This window comes from Eptesicus fuscus, chromosome 8 (genome assembly GCF_027574615.1).
Source record: "Eptesicus fuscus isolate TK198812 chromosome 8, DD_ASM_mEF_20220401, whole genome shotgun sequence".
Lineage (NCBI taxonomy): Eukaryota > Metazoa > Chordata > Mammalia > Chiroptera > Vespertilionidae > Eptesicus > Eptesicus fuscus.
The window spans coordinates 21931086-21958400 of NC_072480.1; the positions used below are offsets into that span (position 1 = coordinate 21931086).

Consider the following 27315-nt stretch of genomic DNA (forward strand, 5'->3'; position numbering starts at 1 on the left):
CAAACAACCGGTCTACCAGTCTCTATGATGTGCAATGACCACCAGGGGGCAGATGCTCAATGCAGGAGCTGCCCCCTGGTGGTCAGTGCGCTCCCACAGAGGGAGTGTCACTCAGCCAGAAGCCAGGCTCATGGCTGGCAAGTGCAACTGTGGCAGCAGGAGCCTCTCCTGCCTCCTTGGCAGTGCTACTGGGCGGAGGCAGCTGGGGCTCCTCCCGGCCGCCTGCCACCTCAGCACTGCTACATCCCTTGGGGGATGTCGGACTGCCGGGTTTTGGCCTGATCCCTGTAGGGCCTGGCCTGCAGGGATCGGGCTGAAACCCAGCAGTCCAACATCCTCTCAAGGGGTCCTGGATTGCGAGAGGGTGCAGGCCAGGCTGAGGGACCCCACCCATGCATGAATCCATGCACCAGGCCTCTAGTAAGAAAATAAGAGAATTACGTTTTGGACATAATTAATTTAGTATACACATGGAGATGTCCAGCAGAGCTGAAGATGCCAGTATGAAGAGGTCTGGACTACAGAAAGACTGATGTATGGCAATCCTTCTCAGATTATTTTATATTTACTAACCCATAATAAAGAAAACTAATTAATCTCTACATTTAGATTTCAATTATAAACGTTCTGTTTACCAAATTTGTAAGTGTCAAACCAACAAAGAATCTAGTACAGCATTTGTACACAGGAGATAGTACAGTTTGTTTGTTTTTTTTTTAAAGCATTAAATAAAGTTATTTTTTGTTGATAATCAAGTATACAGTTCTACAAATATTACTGGGGGAAGGTCCCAAGTGACTTTCCCCTTCTAGACTATACTGAACAATCAAATCTACATGATTTTGGCTTACACTCACTTCATTCTGAATTCACATGTTTTAAATTATATCTATCTGTTAAAATGTGTACACTTAAGATTAAAGTACTTACTCGGTAACCTTCAAGGTCTCTCATTTGGATCTGCAACAGAGAGAGATCCCTCAAAATTTGCAGATTATCTTTATCTAATTTGAGGGCATTTCGGTAACACTTAATAGCTTCATCATATTTCTTATCAGAACGCTGCAAGAGTCCATATACATGCCAACCTATTAAGTTAAGGAAATACAGACATTCACAGGTACTAGAAAATACTATGCTACATATCTATGTAATATAAAGCTTACTTTAACGAAATGGCATTTTTGTCTGAGATTTATTTCAGAATGACCTGGGATCAGAGGGAAGGGGAGAGTGAGCAAGTGGTAAAGAGATCAGCCTTGATTGACAACTGTTAAATTATTGAAGCTGGGTGCTGGGCACATTCACTTACTATGTATTGAAACAGAATATATACAAAAATTATCTTTTTTTTTTAAATATATTTTATTGATTTTTCACAGAGAGGAACGGAGAGGGATAGAGAGCTAGAAACATCGATGAGAGAGAAACATCGACCAGCTGCCTCCTGCACACCGCCTACCAGGGATGTGCCCGCAACCAATGTACATGCCCTTGACAGGAATCGAACCTGGGACCTTTCAGTCCGCAGACCGACGCTCTATCCACTGAGCCAAACCGGTTTCGGCCAAAAATTATCTTTTAAAACAAGTCTATATTCAATCAATTCTAAAACAACATGTAACCATCAGTTAATTCACCAATGATATTAAAAACCACAAAATTGCCCTGACTGGTTTGGCTCAGTGGATAGAACGTCGGCCTGCAGACTGAAGGGTTCTGGGTTCGATTCCAGTCAGGGGCATGTACCTTGGTTTCGGGCATATCCCCAGTAGGGCGTGTGCAGGAGGCAGCTGATCCATGTTTCTCTCTCATTGATGTTTCTAACTCTCTATCCTTCTCCCTTCCTCTCTGTAAAACATCAATTAAAAAAAAATTTTAAAAACAAATAAACCTATTTAAAAAAAACACCCACAAAATTAAATTTTTATTTATTGTAAATTAAATTCTTAGCATATCTTGGAGCCAAAACCACTACCATACTTGCATGCCCTTTCCCTTTGCTCGAGAGTAAGCACTGAGATAAAGAAATAAGTGTTTAGTATTTTGAGAGAACCCTAAGCTAAAAATGTGAAAATACTACTAAGACTATTGATGTTCAATACTGGCCCATAGATAAATAAATTAAATGTAAAAACATAAGAAACAGGACAATATGTGAAAATGTTATTAATAAATATATAAATAAGCAAAACAGAAATGAACATCAATTTCAAAGATCCAACCTTAAAAAGTATTTTTGTTCTTTTACAAGGTGGATACTAGACACAGAAAAATACAATTATGAGTATCAGTGAAAACAGCTATGTCCCTATGCAAATGAAACAAGCTGAAGAACCAATATCACACTTAATACTAAATAAAATGTTTTAAAACAAATTTCCTCTGAATTTTTCTTGTAAAGTTTCTTAACAAAAGTTTAAAGAACGTAATAAGGTTTACTACACTATACAGGTTTGTAAGTTATCTGGAATGATGTGAAGTATCACTAGTTTATGGATGTATAGGAAAAACAATGAGGCTCAAGTCACATATAATTATCAGCACTCTCACAATAAGCACAAGTGAAATACATACATACTGTATAACAATTCTCTTTAAAATACTCCAATAAATGAGGCATAGGGGACAGATAAACTAATACTACAAAATGTTGATAATTATTAAAGCTGAGTAATTAGTAGATAGAGTTCATTAAATTCTCTTCTACATAGGGTTGAATTTTTGAATTAGGAAAAAACACTAATAAATTGAAAAGACATATATGAAATTAAAACTACTCAACCACTGCAAAAGGATACAGACATGACTCTTGACATCATTACGAAGTCCTTTACGAACAAATTCATATGCTTCTTCTTTTTTTCCTAAACAGTTCAATGTTAAGCCTTTCATAGCCAAAGTCTCTGAAAAATATTTTTAACCTCTATTTACACACGAAAGATTCAAATTATCTTAGGGCTATTTTAACATTTGACACCTGCCATGCTTGTTATTATTCATCTTTTTAATCCCATAATTAGAAACTGCATTTTAAACATTTGCTTAAAGTTTAGCCCAGGTCCTTTTCTGAAATTCCTTAAGAGGGGACTGAGTTGCTAAAATGCTTTCTGCTCTTTAGAAGACTCTTTAAAGGGGGTTGAGATTATTCTGCTGAGAAAAGGTAACACAGCAGGCACCTGAATCCTGTTGAGTTAAATCTATACAGCAGTCCACCCTTCACCTGAGATCAATTCGAATCAAGAATCAAGTCAATCTACCTTAATAAAGAGAAAAAAATCACCTTACTCAATACTGGAATAGACTGCATTTTTGGCAAGTTTATTCTAACTAATCCTAATTAGGCGAATTAATATCCTTTTGCATTTCAAGGATACAACACTGGACTACAGGAGTGGCAACCCAAAAATATGTTTAAAGTAATTAAGAAAGATGCTTTAGATTGAAATAACTCTCTGAATAATCCCCCCCAAAAAAATAATCCACAGGGAATTAGATAAGAACAACTGTTGTCAAAGTAATGTCTGTGAATTCTGGTTTTCAGAACACATGGTGATAGAACAGTCCAAGCTCCTATAACCAAACATCTTTTTTCTGTTTATACATAAAGAACTTCCCTACAAGCTTCCACTTAGATAATGGTTCCATAGTGACAAAGCTTGAAAACAAGTTTAAATTTCTAAAATTCTATGAAATGAATGACTTCTTTCCATTTCCTTCAAAGAATGTTTTCAACATTAGAAAGCTGAGACGGGTCAGCCGATATCTCAAGAATTACCGAAGTCTAATATTCAGAGACCTTAGTTAGCTTTGCTTTGCTACAGGATCATAATTTGTGTATCTAACCTCATCTATCCTCTTAAATACTGGTGACCAGTGAAAAAGGATGAGACAAGCAAATGCAAACTTATTTATACCAGTGCTAGAAAAACAACTCAAGATAAACAATCTAATGATAAATCAGTAGTGTCAAATTTATATATAAAGGCCAGCAGATATATAAAACGATCTACCAAAGAATAAAATGCATTTGACTGTATCTTCATACTACTTCTGTATTGCAAATATTGTCCTAATTTTATACATAGGAAATCAAAGAATAAACTTAAGTTCTAGTCAAAGTAAGAGATGAAATCACATCTATAAAAATATTGGTATATACTCCAACTGTTCCCAAATTGATCAACCAACAACCTCTCAGTAAAGACTGTATATGTACATGGACTGAAACATGAAGTAAAGTAACCTAGAATAAGACTGATATAACTAAAAATGCTTAATATTTATACATTATAGAGCTACTAGGCCATGGAATCTGGAAAGTATTCTTTCACTGTTAAGAAGCCTATCTGTCTGATTTTAGAAGTAGATTTCCCCAAAGCAATCTCTCACAAGTAAGACAATACCTCCATGTTCAGCAAATTTTGGATTCGAAAGAATCATCTTGCAAAACTTGAGGCCATTTTTATATTGCTTCTGTTCATAACATTTCTGTAAAGAAATATGAACAAAAATTATTTTATAAAATGAATATATATGGAGCAACTTTTATATAATTCAAGATCTAAAGTGAGGTTTAAAACATATGTGATGGAAAGATTTTATGTCAATTTATATCACTTATAACATGAAATATGTTTCTGTTATCAAACTGTTTTAGTGTCGAGCATTTTCACTTTTACAGAAGAAAAAAATACACTTAATAAACAGGGAATTTAATTGTCAATCAACACTGCTACAGCTTTTTAAAATTCAAAATCCAAAAGCAAAAACATATATGATAATGACACAGAGAAATACTAGAAACTGCATTAAAAGCCTTTGCTGCCGAAACCGGTTTGGCTCAGTGGATAGAGCATCGGCCTGCGGACTCAAGGGTCCCAGGTTCGATTCCGGTCAAGGGCATATACCTTGGTTGCGGGCACATCCCCGGTGGGGGGTGTGCAGGAGGCAGTTGATCGATGATTCTCTCTCATCGATGTTTCTAACTCTCTATTCCTCTCTCTTCCTCTCTGTAAAAAATCAATAAAATATATTTTAAAAGAAAAAGAAAAAAAAAAGCCTTTGCTATTTCAAGAATGGAACCAAGAGCCCAGCCATTGTGGTTCAGTGGTGGAGCCTTGACCTATGAACCAGGAGGTCACAGTTCGATTCTCAGTCAGGGTACATGCCCGGGTTTCAGGCTCCATCCCCAGCGTGGGGCATGCAGGAGGCAGCAGGTCAATGATTCTTTCTCATCATTGATGTTTCTATCTCGCTGTCCCTCTCCCTTCCTCTCTGAAATCAATAAAAATATATTTTTAAAAAATGGAACCAAGAAATACACACACAAAATACTATTTTTTGAGCAACCCTATTTTGTGTCTCTACAGAACTTGCTATAACTCATATTAATTCCTTAAGGTAGGTGTCATTACCTCCACCTTACAGATCTGGAAAATGTTCTTAAAATGTGTTTATAAGTGATTCAGCTTAGTTGCAAACTCTGGTGTGACTTCAAAGATCATGGTCTTTCCATTACTAGTCTAATGTAAGTGCAAGCAACCTCTTTATTTCTAAACTAGAGGCCCAGTGCACGAATTTGTGCACAGGTATGGTCCCTAGTGGCTGTGGCTGCCAGCTGGGGCCTTTGTGCACCGGTGCGAAAACGGCTCTCTGACATCCCCCAAGGGGTCCCGGATTGCAAGAGGGTGCAGGCCAGGCTGAGGGACCTCACCAGTGCAGGATCGGGGCCGTGGAGGGACCACGGGAGGGCTCCAGGGCATGTCTGGCCCAACTCGCCCAGTCCCAATTGGCTGGACCCCAGAAGCAAGCTAACCTACCAGTTGGAGCGTCTGCCCCATGGTGATCAGTGCACATCACAGCAACTGGTTGAACGGTAAACAGTCGGACACTTAGCATACTAGGCTTTTATTAGATAGGATGCCACCCACCAGGCTAAGTAATCAGTGACTGTCCTCCACAACCACTGATCGTGAGAACACCTCATCTCCTTTCACTTACGTTCTCACTTACGTTGTTACAGTGTTCTTCCTAGTACTTATCCCCATGGTAGGGCCTCTGCACTTGTGTTCCTTCTACCTGAAATGTTCTTCCTCAGGTCTTCCCGTGGCTAATTCCTTATGGTCTGAGTGTCACACATCACCTTCCTGACCACTCTGTTTAATACTGACAGCTTTCTTACTCGCCGCCCCCGTCCCCCGACACAAACATTTTTCTCTATATATTACTCTATTTTCTACACAGCACTATCATTTCCTGACATTCCTATTTATGTGATTACTTATTTAGTATCTTCCCCACCATACTATAAGCTCCTTGAGAACAGGAATCTTGCTTATTTTAAAACATGCTTTTATTGATTTGAGAAAGAGAGGAGGAGGGAAGAGAGAAATAGAAACACTGATGAGAGAAATATTAATTATTGATTGCCTCCCTTATGTACCCTGACTGGGAATCAAACCCACGACCCTTTGGTGTGAGGGCCGACACTCTAACCACTGAGCACACCAACCAGGGCAGCTCTTGCCTATTTTAAACACTCTTGCATCCTCAGGTTCTACACCAATAAGTACTACTCAATGAATACAGCCTACTAAGTTAAAAAACAAAACAATCAATCAATCAAAAAAACAGGGTACCAGCAAAGGAGGAGGAAATGATTAATCCTTGCTGCAGGAGTGGGATGTGCAGGGGAGAATTAGAAAAGTGTTTACAGGAAAAAAATGTTTATATGGAGGCTTCCTGATTGCCTCTGGGGAAGAAAACTTAATGTTTGGGAGACAAGGATAGAACAGAAACCTGAATTTTGAACCATGGGAATATATTACCTATTCCAAAAATATTTTAAAGTAAAAATAAAAATAAATAATCTGCCCTAACTGGTATAGCTCTGTGGATAGAGCATCAGCCCATGGACTGAAGGGTCCCGGGTTTGATTCCGGTCAAGGGCATGTACCTTGGTTTCGGGATCAATCCCCAATAGGGGGCATGCAGGAGGCAGCTGATCGATGTTTCTCTCTCATCAATGTTTCTAACTCTCTATACCTCTCCCTTCCTCTCTGTAAAGTCAATAAAAATATAAAATAAAATAAAATAAATTTTTTAAAACCACAATGGTAGAAATACTTCATTTAACAAAATAAATAAAAAATAATAATCTGAGTTTGATTATAGTTTACCTGACATATGACAAGAAGAAAAAAAGGAACAGAAGAAACTACTGGGGAAGAGGAAAAGAAGAAAAATACGGGTTTTTTTCTGTCTGACCAAGTGATCTCGAAAGTAATAATAACAGTAATAATAATAGTTACTGAAACATTTACTATGTGCCAGGCACTGTTCTCATTTAATCTTTATTAAAATGCCAGGAAAGCCTCTGAGATGCATGTTATCTCTATTTATTTATTTATTTATTTATTTATGTATTTCATTAATTTCAGAGAGAGGAAGGGAGAGGGAGAGAGAGTTAGAAACATCAATGAAAGAATTATTGATTGGCTGCCTCTTGCATGCCCCTTACTGGGAATCAAGCCCACACTGGGGCATGTGCCCTGATGGGGAATCAAACCCAGGACCTCTTGGTCCATGGGATGATGCTCAATCCCCGGAGCCATACCAGCTGGGCACTGAGGCACACAGTAACAGTTTTCACAGCTAGTCAGAGCTAAATTCAAACCGAGTTAGTCTATCTCCAATACCCAAGTATTCAAGTTAAAGAAAAGTCTTAAGTTCAGTAAGGAATATATCCTATCCTATCTAATAAAGAGGGAATATGCTAATTGACTGCCATGCCCTCACAAAGATGGCGGCACCCACAGCCAGTAAGGAGGGAATATGCTGATTCCCATGCCCTCAAAGATAGCAGTGCCCACAGCCACAAGATGGTGGCGCCTAGTCCCCTCAGCCGTGCCGGGGCAGCAGGCGCGCAGCATGGCCGGGCCCACCCCCAGGCGGGTCCGGCCGCTCCGCGCACCTGCCTCCGGAGTCCCCCAGTCCCCTCACCCCCCAGCCCCCCAGGGCCGGCCCGAGGCACAGACAAGCTGTCGATGGCGGCTGCCCAGCTGCCCAGGGCCACCGAGGCTCAGGTAACCCAGGCCGGCCAAGGCTTGCGCTGTCAACAGTGGCACAGCAGAAGTGTGATGGGGGAGTTGCCTCCCACCCCTGAATGCTCCCAGACTGTGAGAAGGGGCAGGCTGGGCTGAGAGACCCCCTCCAGTGCATGAATTTTCATGCACCGGGCCTCTAGTATTTACTAGAAAAGGTAGATTCTTGTTTTGACTATGATACTAACAAGAAAACCTTAGACCAGTGATGGGCAACCTTTGGAGCTTGGTGTGTCAAAATTCGCCAAAAAACTGAGCATAACTCCGGTAGTGTGTCACTTTGAGGAAAAAAATTATTTCGCAAATGTTTCATCCTCGGCATGCGGCCGCCTCAGCGGCCGCGTGTCAGTGCTGACACGCGTGTCATAGGTTCGCCATCACTGCCTTAGACACTTAGTCATTTACTATTCCTGAGTTTGACTGTCTCATCTGTAAAAGAGGGCATGGAGTAGAGCTCAAAAATTCAACGAAATGTAATGCTAAGAGCCAGTTTGGGAAGGAATAAAATAGACAGGTATAAGCCACACAGACCATGTGACAAGCTGGCTGATGAATTTGTATGAGTGTTTATGTACACTGATAATTAATATAAATTTACTGTTGGTAACAAAGCACTTTGGTCCACCAATCAAACTTAAAAATGATTTTATTATAGAGACTCCAATTTGCCATGGAATTTGTTGCAGCAAAATTTTACCCACATTTATTGCAAATGTGAGATGATTAAAGCATTCACCTTTGCAGCACCCTCCTAAATTCATGTAAGCTTAAAATAAACATTACATACCCAGATTAAGAAAATGTTTAGCATTTCCCAGTTTATTTGGGGATAAAATTAACTCAGCAGCAGCTTTAACTTTTTGTAAATAGAGTATAATAAATCACGGAGTTGTTTTTCATTATTCTACTGATAACATGATTAGAACTACAAGTACCCATATATAGAGAAAAAGTAAGTGTTCTGTCATCTTTTAGGTAAAATGCCAAATGTCCTGAAATCTTACTAAAAAGACATAGATGATTTTTCATTAACGTATTTCAGATTCCCTAGACCAAAAATCCTCCTGAAGGGGCAAAAAAAGTTCGCTTCTCCAATTCCATGCTGTGAAAAATATAAGTCTACGAGAAAAACGAAAAGTAAGGATTAAATGTGAAGTTCCTATTAGCTAGAACAGAACAGCTACCATGAATTGGAGATCTGCCATTGGTAATACTGAAAACATTCTCAATTTAGTATTTATAGCAAAGGTAAGCGATAGCTAATAGTCACATAACACAAGCTCTAAGTAATAAATTCGCTATTAAAATCTAAACGCTCATGTTCAGATGAAAAGGCAAACTAGAAAAAAAACAGCTATCTCTTTACAATATTGGTTTAAAACCTGCGGTCCCCAACGGCAAAGGCACGCTCGCTGCCTGTCCGCTGTGGAAGAACGGGAACCGGGAAAACCGGGGAGGCACCGGGGCGCAGGGAGCCCCCTTCTCGGCGGCCAGCGGGCCACACTGCGGGGCCATTATTCAGGTTTCTGCTCAGAAACAAAGTATATGATCCCCTCAGGTGCAAAACCAGCCAGTCCACCAAGCTTTTAACACTTTCTCGAGGGGGAGCCCGTGCAAGTTAAAAGCAGAGTCATGTGCGATTTTAAGCTTTAGACACGCAGTCCGCGCCAGCTTTGCACCCCCTCGAGGCCTTAAGGACTTCCAAAACGGGCACAGCCTCCGCCAGCGGGAAGCCTGGCCTCGCGCCGCTCCCCAATTTCCCCGTAGCTCGGGACCCGAGCCCCACCCTACCACAGGGTCGCTCCGGCTTAGGGAGGAACCGGCTTTAACGAGCACAAAGCAGGGGATGAAGACCTCCGGGGGCGAGGCTGGCAAAAGAAATCAACCGGGAGGACAGAGGGAACCGGTCGCGAGTCCGCCCGCGGGGCTCCGCCGAGGTGGGCACGGGCGCCGCTCCCCGCCGCCGCGGCCCGGCCCAGTTCCCGTACGCGGCGCCGGGGCCCGGGGAGTCGGTGCCGAGGGAGGGCGCCGGCGGGGGCCCGGCGGAGCCGCGGAGGCGGGGAGCCAGGTCTGGCGGGCTCCGAGGCAAACAAAGACCAGAGCGCGGACCCAGGCGGCCTCGCAGGCGGCGCCGCCGCCGGACCGCTCGCCGCGCCGGATCGGGGCTGCCCAGGGCGCGAAGGCGCGGCCTCCCGCCACCCACCAGGATGCGTTTGAAGAGGTTGCTCTCCTTCGGCGGCAGCTGCACGTTCGGCATCGCGGCGGGCGGGGCGGCCGGGCGGCTGGGCGCTCCGTTCCGTTGGGTGGACACGGGGACGAGCCGCTGCCGAGAGCCGGTGCGGATGACGGGTCAGTTCATTGGCCTAGAGCTGGGGCTGGGCAGCCGCGGCAGGGCTGGCAATGGAAAAGGAAGACGGCCGGAGCGAGACGGCCCCAGCTCCGGCCCTGGTGAGGGGCGAGCTGGCTTCTCCCGCGCGCAGTAAGATGGCAGCCAGGGCCCGCCCCCTTCAGCGGGCGGTGTGCGCATGCGCGGGGGCTGCGGGGACCTGGGAGACGGGGGGACGGTGTTGGGGGTGGGGAGTTGCTCGGCGGTCACTTAGCGGGTGGGGAGGCGAGGGTAGGGAGGCTCCTGCACCGTAGCTCCTGGTAAGTCGTCTGTATTGTGCTGATTGTTTAGTCTCGTGGCCCAAGATTATGTCAGTTATATCAGAGTCAGACTTGGGATTTCTCTCCGCTCAGGAATTTACTAGTAAAACAGGGCTCGAACCCAAAATAGATGGATGAACTCGTGCAGACCAACGACGTGTTCACAACGTAGTGAGGTCGTTGGGCAGGCATTGACGTGAGCTGATGTGAAAGCCCTTTGAAATGTCTCAGACAAAAAGTAACCCCCTCCCCCAAAAAAGCTATTCCCAGCAGTTTAGAACACCTAACATTGTCAGTGAGAATTATGGTGGTTTTATGGGGCCACTGATTCTCCAAGTCTACCTTCTTTTTCTTCTCAGATGGTTCCCCTTTATACAAGACATAATAATGAGAGAAACAAAATTCAAACCCAGGATCTTCCAACTCTGGAACACTTTCTACTCTACATGAAAGATAGTATATCCCAAAACAAAATCAAAGCAGAAAAATATAGAATAGTGATAGAACGTATGTGAGCCTAGAAAGATACAGATATGCATCGTTGACAATAGCCATATAGCCCTAGCTGGTGTGGCTCAGTGGATAGAGCATCAGCCTGCAAACTGAAGGGTCCTAGGTTCATTCTATTCTGGTCAAGGGCACATGCCCGGGTTGCCGGGCCAATCAATGATTCTCATCATTGATGTTTCTATCTCTCTCCCTCTCCCTTCCTCTCTGAAATCAATACAAATATAATTTTTTAAAAATTCAGATAATGGTGAGATAACTTTAAAAAAAATAGCCATACATACTACTTAGGTTTAATATTAAGGAATATGTAAACATTAGGCACATAAACTTATTTATACATGTTCTGGATATTAATTTGTGCATGTTTGTAAGACTACAGGGTAATTGATGCATAATGGCATTTAATGGGCTATAATCTGAGATGGATTGCAGCTTATTTGATTTTTCCCCCCTCTAGCCTGGGTTTGAGATGGGAGAAAGTATCATGGGAATCTTTTAAAATAGGAAAGGGACTGTTACTTAAAAGGGGGAGGTCCAGAGAGTCAGAAACTAGGTTCCCCAAGCTGTTAAAGAAGTGAGGAAGGAGGGCTTCATGGAAGACTTGGCTCATTTGCACCTGAACTAGTCGTAGTCTAGACAGCTGAGCAGGGGCAGAAAAGTGCCTGCTCACAGCACTCTCATACCCAGACACTCCATAGTCTCTACCCACTGTTTGCTCATTCTAGCAATATTCAGGAAAATTCATTGGCTCCCAATTTATCTATAGCTTCAGGAGTAAAGGGTTAATTTGTGGGACAAGTTGAAGCTCCAGTGCTCCAGTCAGGCCATCCCTTGATTCTCATGCAATATGGACTTTTCTGGAATGTACTTCAGCCAGCTCGAGCCACTTTGCCTCTCCTCAAGTTATCAAAATGACAAACTGAAAAAAGAAAGTAAAAGGGGGGGAGACATAATGCTAAACTGTAAATATTTGGAGACAAGTAATGTTTATCTTTTATGAAAGTTTCCTTTGGGCCTTGTCCAGTCTAACTTATTACAAATGAATAACCTGTGGCAGCTGCCAGATTTCACCATGGCTCTCTCCACCCCTAAATCAGGCAGCCTATGCTGGTTCTTCATCTGCTCTCTGCAGCTTCCCACCCACTGCCAACTTCTTCCCCTTCCCACAGGCTTCCCAGCAGTACAAAGGAAACCTGAAATCCCAAATACCAAGAAATAGGTAGTTATAAATACCCATATTTAATATTTTCCTCATCTGTCTTTCACACACGCTGACATACAATGCATGCATACCTAGGATAGGGGTCAAGGGGGAAGTGAGTAACTGAAGAGAATGACAGTAGTGTTGCTGGTAGTTGTCAGCCTGAACCTTAGACCACATAAAAGATGTAATGCATGCAGTCAGAAAGCCTGGGTTAGCCAGTGGCTATAATTTTATTACTGACTTCCTGTTTAGTCTGGAGCCAATCTTATTTCCACCTTTCAACAGAAAATGGGGTTATAATAACATTATTGTAATCTTTTACAGCAGGGTTATGTGAATATAATGCTTAATCATTTCTAAGCCCATAGTAAAAATAAAAAATAAAAAGCATTGTAGCCGAAACCGGTTTGGCTCAGTGGATAGAGCGTCAGCCTGCGGACCCAAGGGTCCCAGGTTCGATTCGGGTCAAGGGCATGTACCTTGGTTGCGGGCACATCCCCAGTAGGGGGTGTGGTGTGCAAGAGGCAGCTGATCGATGTTTCTCTCTCATCGATGTTTCTCTCTATCCCTCTCTCTTCCTCTCTGTAAAAAATCAATAAAATATATATTTTTTTAAAAGGTAAAAGAAAGATAGTAGGTTGACCTTTCAAGGCCTCTTTAAGTGTCTTTGACAGAATATTATGAGTGCTCTAGTTTCAATAATGCCAGCAGGTGGCGCATTTCTTTTCTTTTCTTTTTTTTTTTCAAGCTAAGAAAAACTTGAGAACCAGTGTAAATACAAAAGAAATTCTGCCTTTTCATTCTTTGTATTCTGCTTGTTTCAGGGGAAATAATAAGACTATAAGGAAAATAATCTTTGTTTTGCTAATTCTTTTCTACTTTAGCGAGAGCTTGAATTTTGTATTAAATTGCTAAATAATTCCTGATTTCATTTTTTTTCTATAGTAAAATATACCTAATTGAAATCCCAAGCTGTTTCTAAACTTCACATTGTGGGATGTCTTAAGATGCCACAGGTCCTTAAGACACATTGATTGCCTTGACTGAATCCCTGCTATATCACTTACTAGTTGTTGGTGTTTTGTTTTGTTTTTACCTTGGACAAGTTACTTAAGCTCTCTGTGTCTTAGTTTTCTCCCTTGCACAATGGGTATTCTAAGGTTATTGTAAGGATGAATGAATTAGTAGGTTTAAACCATGTAAACAGAAGAAGATACCTTGAAGTAGATAATGAAAGTTGGATATGTGTTTACATGTATGGCTAATTCTTCTTATATGTATGGTCATAACCTAAGAAAATATCCTGTGAAGTTGGTAATATGCTTTTCAAGAAGAAATATTGTAAATGTGGTTGCTAATGGATGTATCTCACTGGAATATTTAAAGTAAGGCAACATGCTTGCATTTCCCTGGAATTGTTTATTATGTGGATTTTTTAATTCTTTAAAATATACTTTTAAATATATATATATTTATATATTTTTTTTTTTATTTCAGAGAGAAAGGGAGAGAGAGAGAGATAGAAACATCAATGATGAGAGGGACTCATTGATTGGCTGCCTCCTGCATGCCCCCTACTGGGGATCGAGCCCACAACCCTGGCATATGCCCTTGACCGGAATCGAACCCGGGACCCTTCGGTCCCCAGGCCAACGCTCTATCCACTGAGCCAAACCGGCTAGGGCTAAAACATACTTTTATTGATTTCAGAGAAGAAGGAAGAGGGAGAGAGAGATAGAAATATCAATGATGAGAGAGAGTCATTGATTGGCTGCCTCCTGCACGACCCCACTGGGGATCGAGCCCACAACCCGGGGCATGTGCCCTTGACCGGAATCGAACCTGGGACCCTTCAGACCGCAGGTGGATGCTCTATCCACTGAGCCAAACAGGGTACGGCAAGAATTCTTAAATTCTTTAATCGGTGATTTAGGAGCTATTAACCTAAGTTGAGCCCTAAATTTTATATGTGCATGAAACATCTATAAAGTCACTAATTTGTAGATATCTATAGTCTCTCTTTTGGATCCCGTATGGTTTTTAAAAATACACATTTATACCCTCATATTTAGTCATTAGGTCTTTTCTTAGGCAACGAAAGTAGAAAGTACAGCTATTAACAAGCAGAATCCCCTAAATTTTTGAATGATGAAAATGGGGTCCTCATATAAAAGAAATTAAGGAATCACTACTTTAGTAGCTCCATACATAAGGAAATTCTTGTAACTTTACATTAAATATATTGTAAATCATCTCTTAATCAAAACTGTAGGGAATTCACTCCCCGGTTTCCCTTAACCTGAAAACCAAAGCTCCATCTTTGGGCAGCGGGGGCGCGCCTGTCCGGAGATAAACTACAACTCCCAGAATTACTGGGTGGGTGCTACTGGGAATTGTAGTACAATCTACGTGCCCGGCCCACCGCCTCGCGCCCGGCCCCGCGCCCCGGCCCCACACCCCGGCCGGCACCCTCACATCACAACCTCGCCCTGGGCTTCTGCTCGGGATAAGTGCGCCCTGTGGTCGCCTCAAGGGAATTTTTCTCGCTTTGTAACTTTTTTTAATCTTACTTGCTTTCATGTTTCTCTTCTGTTTCCTCTTTCACCTCATTGTTTTAACGAAAGCCCAATCACTACGGAATAGTGTCAACATGAAGGTGAAGACAGGAATCAATGATTAACCCGGAAGCAGTGACCCAGGAAGTGAAAGTGATTCCGTGCCTTTCCGGCTGAAAGGTACCGGCTTAGAGAAGGTTCCGACCTCAGTAAGGAAAGCTGTCGTCGTCTTTATTTTAAGTACTCACAATCCCTTTCTCTTTCATGGTCTTAAAAAGTTGTGTTTTTTTTTTCTTTCTCCAGTTTATTTTCCATGTTCCCTTCTTATGGGATCACTCCATATACCGAGTTTCACAGTATGGCTTACGCGTGCTGCTCGCGCCCGGGATTTTGTCAGGCCTGATGAACCGACCCTGAGAACTGTTCCAGAGGACCAGTAATTCCGTTAACTGTGGTCGGTGGTGGAGAAAACTTGCTGTTCTCAGGTATAATCCTAGAGAATAACCGTCTTGGGTTTTTGCCCCCTTAACATTGAGGCTCATGACCTTGAGAATTATTCTACTCTCCCTAGGATGGAAATTTTAGCCAGAAGTGTTATAACAAATGTTTACCATCCTTTTATTGTGTCCGTTTTCAAATGAACACATCTCTGAAGTGTTTGGGACACACAGAAACTTCTGCTGGAAGACTGTAACTTTTGTGGTTAGCTGGGCATATATGTATTCATCCACAGTCCCTTTTTGAATGTGATTCAGTTTGTTCAAGTTCATGAGTAGAACCCTGCAAATTTTTAATATTTTATTTTCTAGGTGATAATGATATATAAATTAGTAGACTTATAATGATCAATAGAGCTAATATATGAATGCACCTCCTAGCAGTAGGAACACCAGTGGCAATAAAGGTTGATTTTGATACATTTTGACCTTTATTTCAACTTTGAACCACAGGATTTTAGGGGTAAAGTGTTCTTCTTAGAACCCTGTCATACTCAATAAAACGATTGTGTGCTTTTGTTAGCTCTTAATTATCTCTGCTAGAGGGGAGGAGAACAGGTAATTATTGTACACAGCCAATTTCACCTAACTTGTGATTTTTTTTTCTTTTTAACTTGTACTTTTTTAAAGTAACCTTTCTTGATTGTAAAAGTAATACATACTATAAGTATAGAAGACTTGGAAAACACTAAAAAGTAGAAAAAATAGAAAGCAAGCAAAAGGTATCAGTAATCCCACAACTAGAAATTATCTTAACATTTTGATATATTTATATTTTAGTTTTCTTTTTTCAAAATATTCTGTACTCTTTTTACATGTATACCATGTATTGTAGATAAAATTAGAAAATGTAATTGAGATTATGTTGTACAGTTGATCCTTGAACAATATAGGGGTTATGGGCAACAACCCCCCAGTCAAAAATCTATATATATATAAAAGGCTAATGTGCAAAGTGTACCCTTGGGAGTTCGACCGGGAGAACAGGAGTTCGATTGTTCACTATGACGTACACTGACTACCAGGGGGTGGTGCGGAACATAGCGGGCAACCAGCTGCAGTGGCCAGGCACCGAGGGAGCGAGAGGAGGAGGAGGTGGGGAGGCGGAGAACCTGATCGGCCCTGATCGCCAGCCAGGCCTAGGGACCCTACCCATGCATGAATTTCATGCACTGGGCCTCTAGTTTGTGTGTAACTTTTGACTTCCCCAAACTTAATTACAGTCATCCCTGAGTACACATGTTGAATAGGTTGTAGGACCCCCATAGATACCAAAATCCCAGTTGCTAAATCCTTTATATAAAGTGGTATAAAACAATGCATACAATTGGTTCTCTGCCCCCATGAATTCCCAACAATGGTTGGTTGAATCTGCAAATGGAAAACCAGGGGATACAGAGGGCTGATTATATTTATTGAAAAAAGTCAGGATGTTATGGACCCGTTGTAATTCATACCCATGTTGTTCAAGGGTCAACTGTAATTATCACCATTGTCCCTTTTTACCAGACCTACTTTCTTAGTCTGTTAATATTTGAAGCTTTTTTCCTTTAGGATTTCAGCTGTAGGAATCATCCTTTTAAAAAAATGTTTTTATTGATTTTTAGAGAAAGAGAAGGGGATAGGGGGAGAGAGAGAGAGAGAGAGAAACATTGATGTGAGAGAGAAACATTGATTGGTTGCCTGCCATATGCACCCCAACCTAGGACCAAACTTGCAAATTGGACATGTGCCCTAACCAGGAATCAAAATGGTGGCCTTTTGGATGACATTTAATCAACTGAGCCACACTGATCCAGGCAAGGAAGCAACTTTGAAGAGTGACTGTAGAATTGAAAGTGAAAGCACTGAGTTCTCAATAGGAAACTTGCATTCTAGAATCAGCTGTGTCTCTGTCTAGCTGAGTAAATATTATGATTAAATTACTTGACTTCCTTGGACATCTGGATATAAGAAAATAGTTGTTATTTACATCAAACTTCAGAAATCCAAAAATATGTGAACCATCTAAAGTTTGAATGATTATTTTATACCTTTCAAGTGCTTGTTCACGCACTCAATTCTGTATTCTGAATACTTTCTAGAAAAATAGCTGATTTAACCCATTCTATTGATATATTTATTGGTTACACTCTTACTTTTGCCTTAATTATATATGTTGAGTGATAGAAAAAGTGCTTTGTGCTCTCTTCATTTATTTTAATACATTCTTTTCAGAGGTTTGAGGAATTCTTTTATTTTTGTGAGTTACTAGAGGCCTGGTGCATGAAAATCTACCACTGGGTGGTGGGAGTCCCTCAGCCCAGCCTGTGCCCTCTCACATTCTGGGAGCCCTCGGGGGATGTTAGACTGACAGCTTAGGCCTGCTCCCCTGGGAGCGACCTAAGCAGGCAATCGGACAGCCTTAGCATTGCATGGAGGCGCGAGAGGATCCCACCACCGCCACTGTGCTCACCAGCAGTGAGCCTGGCTTGTGACTGAGCGGTGCTCCCTGCACTGACCACCACGGGGCAGCTCCTGCATTGAGCATCTGCCCCCTGGTGGTCAGCGTGCATCATAGTGACAGGTCATTCCACCGTTCAGTCGATTTGCATATTAGCCTTTTATTATATAGGATGGAATTTGAGGACCATGTATGGAGCTGGCTCAGGGAGTGAACTGAGCAAGATTTCCTCAGGTTCTTTCCAGCTATATTATATCTGCAGAGTTGTTTTTTTTTTCCAGATTATGTTTGTTTGTTTTATTTCAGATACTGAGATGAACCGTCACCTCTGTGTTTGGCTCTTTAGACATTCATCTCTTCATGGTCATCACCAGTGCCACATCCCCCTCCTTTTTCATCAATTTACACAGATACATCTTGATACAAGGCTGGGGATTTTTAGACAAAACAGGAATCACATTCTCCATAGTCTGTTAAATAAGAATTGCTCTAAGAGATTCTGTCATCAAAACACCAAGATGCTCTGGAAGCATAAAGCATTACAGAAATATATGGAGGACCTGAATAAGGAGTACCAAACACTTGATCAGTGTTTGCAGCATATCTCTGTGAATCAAGGGGACCAAAGGTCCTTGAATCGAAGACATGCTGAGTTGGCACCACTTGCAGCCCTTTACCAAGAAATTCAGGAGGCCGAAAAAGCAATTGAAGAATTAGAATCAATGTGTAAAAGTAAGTAAAAGATATGTGTGTGTATAAGTACAGGATTGATTTTCTAAGTTAAATGAACTTAGTCTTTTAAAATATATATTTTTAAAATTAATTTCAGAGAGAAAGGGAGAGAGGAGTAGAAACATCAATGATGAGAGAATCATTGATCAGCTGCATCCTGCATACTCCACACTGGGGATTGAGCCCACAACCTGGGCATGTGCCCTACCCAGGAATCGAACTGTGACCTCCTGGTTCATAGGTCGACACTCAATCACTGAGCCACACTGACTGGGCCTCAGTCTTTTTTTTTTACCTTTATTGTTGAAAGTATTATAGCTGTCCCCCGTTTTTTCCCCCATTGACCCCCTCCATCTCGCTCCCGCTCCCAAAACTCAGTCTTTAAAAAGCCTACAGGTAATGAGCTCTACACTTGGAAAGGATAGGAGTTTGTATTCTGGATGTTTGAAGTATTTCAGCTACTAAAGATCAACTACTAAGAGACTGAGCTCCTTATGGTGCTTGCCAGGAAGTTTTTAGGGTCTGGGAGACTTATTCAGAAGCTTTAATTTATTGAACAGACCTTTACTGAGCACTGCCCTACAGTGCTACATACCAGGAACACAAAAGTATAGTTTCTACCCCACCAAAGGATTTATTTGGTCTAGGTATTATTTCATCACCCTTTAGCCATCTCATCCCAATCACCCCCTTCCCTACTAGCCCTAGGCAGCCTCTAATCTACTTTCTATTTCTTTAGATTTACTTATTTCAGGCATCCTATCTAATAAAAGAGTAATATGCAAATTGACCATACATCCACAAGCCACACCCACCAGCTAATCAGGAGTGAGTATGCAAATTAACCCAACCAAGATGGCTACAGCCACGGAGAGAGCAGGAGGCTTGGGTTTCCCCAGCAATGGAGGAAGCCAGGCTTTCTGCTTGCCCTGGCCAGCCCAGGCCTCCACTCAAGGCTACAAAGTTTCAATTAGAGAAGATAAATAAATCCCAACAAAAATGGCGGCAGCCATGGAGCTGGAAAGAGCAGGAGGCTTGAGTTGCCCCTGGCAATGGAGGAAGCCAAGTTTCTGCAGCCCTGGCCTGACTTGGCCTCCGCTTAAGGCTACAGTTTCAATTATAGAAGATAAATAAATCCCAACAAAAATGGCTGCAGCCACGGAGAGAGCAGGAGGCTTGGCTCCGCCCAAGGCTACAAAGTTTCAATTATCCTATCTAATAAAGAGGGAATATGCTAATTGACCCTCATGCCAACACAAAGATGGTGGTGCCCACAGCCAATAAGGAGGGAATATGCTAATTGACTGCCCCACCCTCAAAGATGGCAGCGCCCACAGCCAATAAGGAGGGAATATGCTAATTGACTGACATGCCCTCAAAGATGGTGGTGCCCACAGCCAATAAGGAGGGGATATGCTAATTGACTGCCCTACCCTCAAAGATGGTGGCACCCACAGCCACAAGAGGGCGGCACCCAGTCCCCTCAGCCCCGCCAGGGCGGCAGGCACTCGGCAAGGCCGGGCAAGCCCCCAGGCGGACCCAGCTGCTCCACACACCTGCCTCGGGAGTCCCCCCAGTCCCCTCAGCCCTCCAGCCGCCAAAGGGCCAGCCCGAGGCGCAGGCAAGCCTCAGATGTTGGCTGCCCAGCTGCCCAGGGCTGGCCTGAGGCACAGGCAAGCCTCAGGTGGCAGCTGCCCAGCCAACACCCAAGGCACAGACAAGCCTCGGATGGCAGCTGCCCAGCCACCCAGGTCCAGCCAAGTCTTGTGCTGCTGGCAGTGGCAGCAGCAGGGGTGTGATGGGGTGTCACCTTCTCCTGATCACCGGGTTGCCTCCCACCCCTGAGGGCTTCCGGACTGTGAGAGGGGGCAGGCTGGACTGAGGGTCCCCCCCTCCAGTGCATGAATTTTCATGCACCGGGCCTCTAGTAGAAGATAAATAAATCCCAGATACCAGGGCCTCCACTTGGGTCGCCGGGGGGCATGGCCGGCCTGCAAACCACCACAGGCCCCTTGCCCAGGCCGCCCTATGCCCCAAGGGAACCCCCACCCTGATCCGGGACACCCTTCAGGGCAAACCAGCCAGCCCCTACCCATGCACCAGGCCTCTATCCTATCTAATCCTATCTAATAAAAGAATAATACGCAAATTGACCATCACTCCAACACACAAGATGGCTGCCCCCATGTGGTCAAAGATGACTGCCCCCATGTGGACACAAGATGGCCAGCAGGGGAGGGCAGTTGGAAGGCACCAGGCCTGCGGGGGAGGGTAGTTAGGGGCAAACAGGCTGTCAGGGGAGTGGTTAGGGGGTGATCAGGCTGGCAGGCAGAAGGGGTTAGGGGCAATCAGGAAGGCAGGCAGGTGAGCAATTGGGAGCAAGCAGTCCTGGATTGTGAGAGGGATGTCCAACTGCCCTACCGGGATTGGGCCTAAATGGGCAGTCGGACATCCCTCGAGGGGTCCCAGATTGGAGAGGGTGCAGGCTGGGCTGAGGGACACACACCCCTGTGCACGAATTTCATGCACCAGGCCTCTAGTCCTATATAATAGAGGGAATATGCAAATTACCATCACTCCTCCATAAAGATGGTGGTGCCCACAAGCAGAGGCAGGGGTTTCTGTAACACAAGGTGGCTGTGCCCACAGCGGAGGTGGGGGTTTCTGTAACACAAGATGGCTGCATCCACAGCGGAGGCTGAGTTCCTGTAATGAACCCTAATGAGCAATCAGCAGGGACCTGAGGCTGTGCCCCACCGTCCCCGTGAGGCTTGATAGGGGACCTCAGGCCATGTTCCCTGCCCTGGCGCTGGGCCAGGGGACCTGAGGCCACACCCTCCACCCCGGCGCCAAGCCTGGGGACCTCAGGCCACACCCCCTGCCCGGCAGGGCTTAATGGGGGACCTCAAGGTGAGCCCCGGCACCGGTGCTGGGCCAGGGGACCTCAGGCGCGCCCCTCACCCCAGCACTGGGCCTGGGGACCTGAGGCCACGCCCCCCGCCCAGCGGGGCTTGGGGGACCTCAAAGTGCGCCTCCCCACCCCAGTGCTGGGCCAGGGGACCTCAGGCTACTCCCCTTGCCCCAGGGCTGGGGTACCTCAGGCCGCACTCCCCACTCAGCGGGGCTGGACGGAGGACCTGAGGCTGCACCCCCATCCCAGTGGGGCTTAACTGGGGACCTGAGGCTGCGCCCCCCTCCTGGCCCCGGGCCGGGGGACCTTAGGCTGCGTCCTCCGCCCAGTGAGGCTTGATGGGGGAGCTCAAGGCATGCCCCCCACCTGGCCAGACTTGACGGGGAACCTCAGGCCACGCCCCCTTCCGGGCGGGGTTTGACAAGGGATCTCAGGCCACGTCCCCCACCTGGCGGGGCTTGACGGGGGACCTCAAGGCACACCCCCTGCCCTGGCCTGGGCTGGGGGACCTCAGGCCGTGCCCCCTGCCCCGGTGCTGGTCCAGGGGACCTGAGGCTGTGCCCCCTGCCTGGCAGGGCTTGACAAAGGTGGGACTGGCCGGGTCTGGATCTAGCCCAATGGCGGGGGAGGGCTGACTGGGTCTGGGTCTCGCATGATTTTGAGGCACATGGGGTGGGCGGGGACTTAACTCTGGGTCCCGTGGTGCGCCCCAGACTCTGACAGGTGGAAGATTTTCATATACATTTTACTAACTTTCTTTCATCTCTGACACTTCTACTATAGAGAAAGGGCAAATAGCAATATTAAAATATTTCCTCTAATTAATCCCCTTTTAATGTGCCTTAATTTCGTGCACTGGGCCACTAGTACTTTATAAACGGAATCCTGTAGTATATTGTCCTTTGTGACTGGCTTTTTTTCACTTAGCATAGTATTCTAAAAGTTTATGTATGTTATAGTCTGTATACATACTTCATTTTTTAATTGCTGAATTATGTTTCATGGTATGGGTATACCATATTTCATTTATCCATTTATCAGTTGATGGATATTGAGTTATTGAGTTGTTTTCACTTTCTTATTATTATGAACAATGTCGCTAGGAACGTCGTGTACAAGTTTTTGTGTGGACATAGATTGCTGAGTGTCTCATAACTATGTTTAACCTTTTGAGGAACTGTCACACTTTTCCAGGTGGCTGCACCATTTTCATTCCATCCCCAGTGTCTGAGGGTTCTAATTTCTCCACATCCTTGCCAATGCTTGTTATCTGCCTCTTTGATTCTAGTGATCCTAGTGAGTGGGAAGTGATATCTCCTTGTGATTTTGATTTCTTTTTTTAAATTAAAAATATATTTTTTAAATATGTTATTTATTTTACAGAAAGAGAGGAAGGGAAAGGGAGAGAAAAACATGATGTGAGAGAGAAACCTCCTGCATGTCCCCTTCTGTGGACCAAGCCCAAAATCCTGGCATGTGCGCTGACAGGGAATCAAACCCGTGACCTTTTAAGGTGCATGGGATGATGCTCAGCTAACTGAGCCACACTGGCGAGGGCTCATTTGACTTTCCCTGATTAATGATGAGCATTTTTTTTTGTGTGTGTGTGCCTATTTGTCATATCATCTTTGGATAAATGACTGTTCAGATCTTTTATCTATTGAGTTACTTGTCTTTTTGTTATTGATTTGTAAGAGTTTTTATAGTATAGACACAAGTTCTTTTTATTTTTATTATTGATTTGAGAGAGAGTGAGGAAGGGAGAGAGAGAGACATCGGTTTGTTGTTCCATGTATTTATGCATTCATTGGTTGATTCTTTTATGTGTCTTGACCAGGGATTGAACCCCTAATCTTGCATATCAGGATGATGCTCTAACCAAGTTGAGTTGTCTGGCCAGAGCCAGATACAAGTTCTTTATCAGATAGTTGATTTACAGAAATTTTTCTCCCATTCTGTGGATTGTTCTTTGAAGCACCACACTTTTAAATTTTGATGATGTCCATTTATCTTTTTATTCTCTTGTTCCTTGTGATTTTGGTGTCATATTATCTAAGAAACTATTGTATAATCTAAGGTCACTAAGCAGTGTTTCTTTGTTTTCTTCCAAGAGTTTTATATTTTTGCTCTTACATTTAGGTCTTTGATCTACTTGAGTTAATTTTGTATATGATGTGAGAGCTATTTTTAATTTTAGTATTTTTTAAGTATTTATTAATATTGCTATTTTAATATTTTTTCTCTTAGGAAATTTTTTCACAATATACAGAAACTGAAAGAAAAGCAGTGTTTCTAAACTCTCTTTTAGGCTTATAGTTCTGCTATTCTATAATATCTAGTAGCCCTGCACATGAATCCATGCGCCAATAGCTCTCTGCGGGGCCTGGCCGCTCTGCGCCCGCTGCCCAGAGGCTCTCCACAGCCCAGAGGCCCATTCATGGCTGGGAGCGGAATGCTTGCCTCGTCGCCGTGGCAACGAAGCAAACATTCCACCAGGCCACTCACGCTGCCCGCTCTCAGTGGCCACCCGCCCGGACTGGGGAACTCTTGGCTGGGCTGAGAGGACTGGGTGCCACCATCTTTGTGACAGAGTGATGATTGGTTTGCATATTACCCTTTTATTAGATAGGATAGTGATACCGGCTACATGTACTCTACAAAAATGGAAGCTTTAGCCATGCTAGATTATTCAGTGTGTGCTGGGTAATGGTTACCACCTTTAGACAAGAAATAGCCAATTTACTCCAAAACATCTTATTTGGGTTTATATTTAATTAGCCAGTCCCTGTTTGATTAATCACTGTTTTCTATAATTACTTATAGACATTCAAATCATAAGCTGTTGGGGCAAGATCATGCTTCTTTTCAAAAACCCAGGAATTTTTGGACATACTTTACAAATACTTGTCTATTGATATTCTCTAACTATTCTAACTGTTCTTTGGTATAATTCCTTGCTTCACAACTGAAATAAAACTTAGTGGGCAGAGATTAGGTAGCTATTTAAGAGTTTTCCTGTAAGTATTTAAGAAGTTTATCATCGTTACTGTTGTCTGTTTGTAGGTCTAAATCAACAAGATGAAAAGCAGTTACAAGAACTTGCATTGGAAGAGAGGCAAACCATTGCTCAAAAAATTAACGTGTTATACAGTGAGGTATGTTTCAGAAGGTAAACTAATCGCACTGGTGTTAATATATGCTAGATTATGCACTGGTGCTCAAAGTACTTTTCAAACACCAGCTATTAAATCTTCTCTTACGATAAGGGTTTAGATTGGGTTTAGTGCTGTAATTTGCTACAGAATGAGATTGAAGAAATTGTGATAGATATCAAAGAATAAAAACTCCCCCACCTCCCAGCAGCAATATTCTAAAGTTGAATCTATTAGCTTGCCAGTCAAGGGAACACATGCTGATAAAGATATTTAGTTCACCAAGAGGAAACATCGGGGTTTTTTAAGTCTTAGAAAGGGGGAATGGTTCATGGTGATTGTGTTAATTAAGGATTGAAAATTTGCATTCCAGATAAAATGGAATGAATCCAGAGATCTAGAGACAGTTGGTTAACACAAGTCTTTAGCTTCTTTCTTTCTTTTTTTTTTTAATATTTTTATTGAGGTATTATATGTGTACATATCTTACCATTACCTCCCCACCCCACACCCACACATGCCCTCCCCCCCCAGAGTTTTGCGTCCATTGTTTATGCTTATATGCATGCATACAAGTCCTTCGTTTGATTTCATAACTCCCCCACCTCTCCCTAACTTTCCCCCTGTTATTTGAAAGTCTGTTTGATGCTTTACTGTCTCTGTATCTATCTTTTTGTTCACCACTTTATAATGTTCTTTACTATCCCTAAGTGAGTGAGATCATGTGGTATTTTTCTTTCATTGACTGGCTTATTTCACTTAGCATAATGTTCTCCAATTCCATCCAGGTTGCTGCAAATGATGAGAATTCCTTCTTTTTTATGGCAGCATAGTATTCCATTGTGTAGATGTACCACAGTTTTCCGATCCAGTCATCTGCTGATGGGCACCTAGGCTGTTTCCAAATCTTAGCTATTGTAAATTGTGCTGCTATGAACATAGTGGTGCATATATCCTTTCTGATTGGTGTTTCTAGTTTCTTCAGATATATTCCCAGGAGTGGGATTACTGGGTCAAATGGGAGTTCCATTTTCAGTTTTTTGAGGAAACTCCATACTGTTCTCCACAGTGGCTGCACCAGTCTGCATTCCCACCAGCAGTGCACGAGGGTTCCTTTTTCTCCGCATCCTCGCCAACACTTGTCAGTCTTTAGCTTCTTATAGCTCAATGGATGATTTGTCTAAAATCACAGAACTGTATACCATGTTTCCTTCTGTCATATTTGCCATCTCCTGCCTTCAGTCTTCCCTATTCTGGGAATCCAGTGGAGGAGCTTTGTGAAGTGTTGAAGGGGATAAGGTGGAGGTATTTAACCAGCTAATCAAAGTAAGATGTCTGACTTTAATATTCTCTCCCGTAGACTAGATCATTTTTAGCAGAGATGGAATATTTTGAAAATTGACAATAGGGAGTATCATGACCCATAGGTACTTTTAGTTTGATTTGAAAGACCTTTTAGTAATAATAAAAATAAAATTACTTCCCTTTTCTTCCTAAGAGGAAAGATGGCTACTTTCTTTGTTAGGATGCTCCTTTTTTTCTTATCACAGCTAAGAAACTATTTGAACCTTATCTTGGGAGTCCTCAACATCCTCTTTAAACAAAGCAACTCTACTGAGAAGGCAGGGCACAGCCTAGTGCTTGCTGTCATTTATGGCAGGAGAAAATATGCAATCATGTGTGAAATGAAGACTTCCAAAGCTTTACTTTATTCATTAGATGAAAGAAGTTATTGTTCAGAACTATTAGGCAGAATCTGAAGAAAATTGAATGGAACACTAGACTTTGATCTAAACTTCTGCATTTTAGAAAGTTAAGATAGTCTGGTAGCATCGTAGAGAACATCCTGACAAGTAACTTCATTGTTCCTATGAGTTTATCACTTGCTTTAGGTTTAATTAGGTCTACTTATTAAAGCATTTTAGGAGTAAACCTCATTGGGATGCTATATGACTTTGTTAATTACTGATTTTTTTAAAATATATTTTTGGGTCTTTTATCTAAGTTCAAGTAATGACAGTGTATATACTATATACGTATATAGAACATACTAATGTTTATAGTTTTTCCCTTTTTTTTAGCTTTTCCAGAGTTTAGTGCCAAAGGAAAAATATGACGAAAATGATGTTATTTTAGAGGTGACATCTGGAAGAACCACTGGAGGTCTGTAAAATAATTTTATTGTAAATAATCTAAGAAATACCTAAATTTTACTTTGATTTGACACACTATAACTGTAATTAAGAATGGTTTTCTTAGAAATTTGTGCCGACTTAATATTTTTTGTATTTTCTTTTAGGTGATATCTGCCAACAATTTACCCGGGAAATATTTGACATGTACCAGAATTATTCAGGCTATAAACACTGGAAATTTGAACTTCTGAATTATACACCTGCTGATTATGGTAGGTGTAGTTGAGGATTCTGTCCACCGATGATACTGAAAAATATTTTTCCTCTGAGCTTCATTAGACCCATGTAGTCCTGTTTTGTTAAACATTTGATCTGTATGTGCTAAATACTGTGACATAGACTCATCAATCCCAGTGGCTTACCAT

General features: G+C 42.8%; 2 protein-coding genes across 6 annotated transcripts in view; one reads left to right on the forward strand and one right to left on the reverse strand.

Annotated features, from left to right (window-relative positions):
• NAA16 (N-alpha-acetyltransferase 16, NatA auxiliary subunit) overlaps window positions 1-10592 on the reverse strand; it is a 117781-nt gene extending 107189 nt beyond the window's left edge. For 3 of the 5 annotated variants that reach the window (XM_054719830.1, XM_054719828.1, XM_054719827.1), the window contains exons 1-4: window positions 10309-10592; window positions 4407-4491; window positions 2802-2906; window positions 931-1088 (exon numbers count right to left, since the gene is read on the reverse strand). In XM_054719830.1, the coding sequence (XP_054575805.1) occupies window positions 931-1088; window positions 2802-2906; window positions 4407-4491; window positions 10309-10362 (402 nt within the window). In that variant the 5' untranslated portion in view covers window positions 10363-10592. Of the gene's footprint in view, window positions 1-930; window positions 1089-2801; window positions 2907-4406; window positions 4492-10308 lie in introns of those variants that run through there. The other 2 variants (XM_054719829.1, XM_054719831.1) reach the window with 2 other exon arrangements.
• Window positions 10593-16578: 5986 nt separating this feature from the next.
• The window catches only part of MTRF1 (mitochondrial translation release factor 1), a 40537-nt gene continuing 29800 nt past the window's right edge, over window positions 16579-27315 (forward strand). The window contains exons 1-5 of the mRNA XM_054719832.1: window positions 16579-16612; window positions 18267-18692; window positions 24667-24758; window positions 26837-26918; window positions 27055-27162. Of these exons, the coding sequence (XP_054575807.1) occupies window positions 18275-18692; window positions 24667-24758; window positions 26837-26918; window positions 27055-27162 (700 nt within the window). The 5' untranslated portion in view covers window positions 16579-16612; window positions 18267-18274. The remainder of the gene's footprint in view (window positions 16613-18266; window positions 18693-24666; window positions 24759-26836; window positions 26919-27054; window positions 27163-27315) is intronic.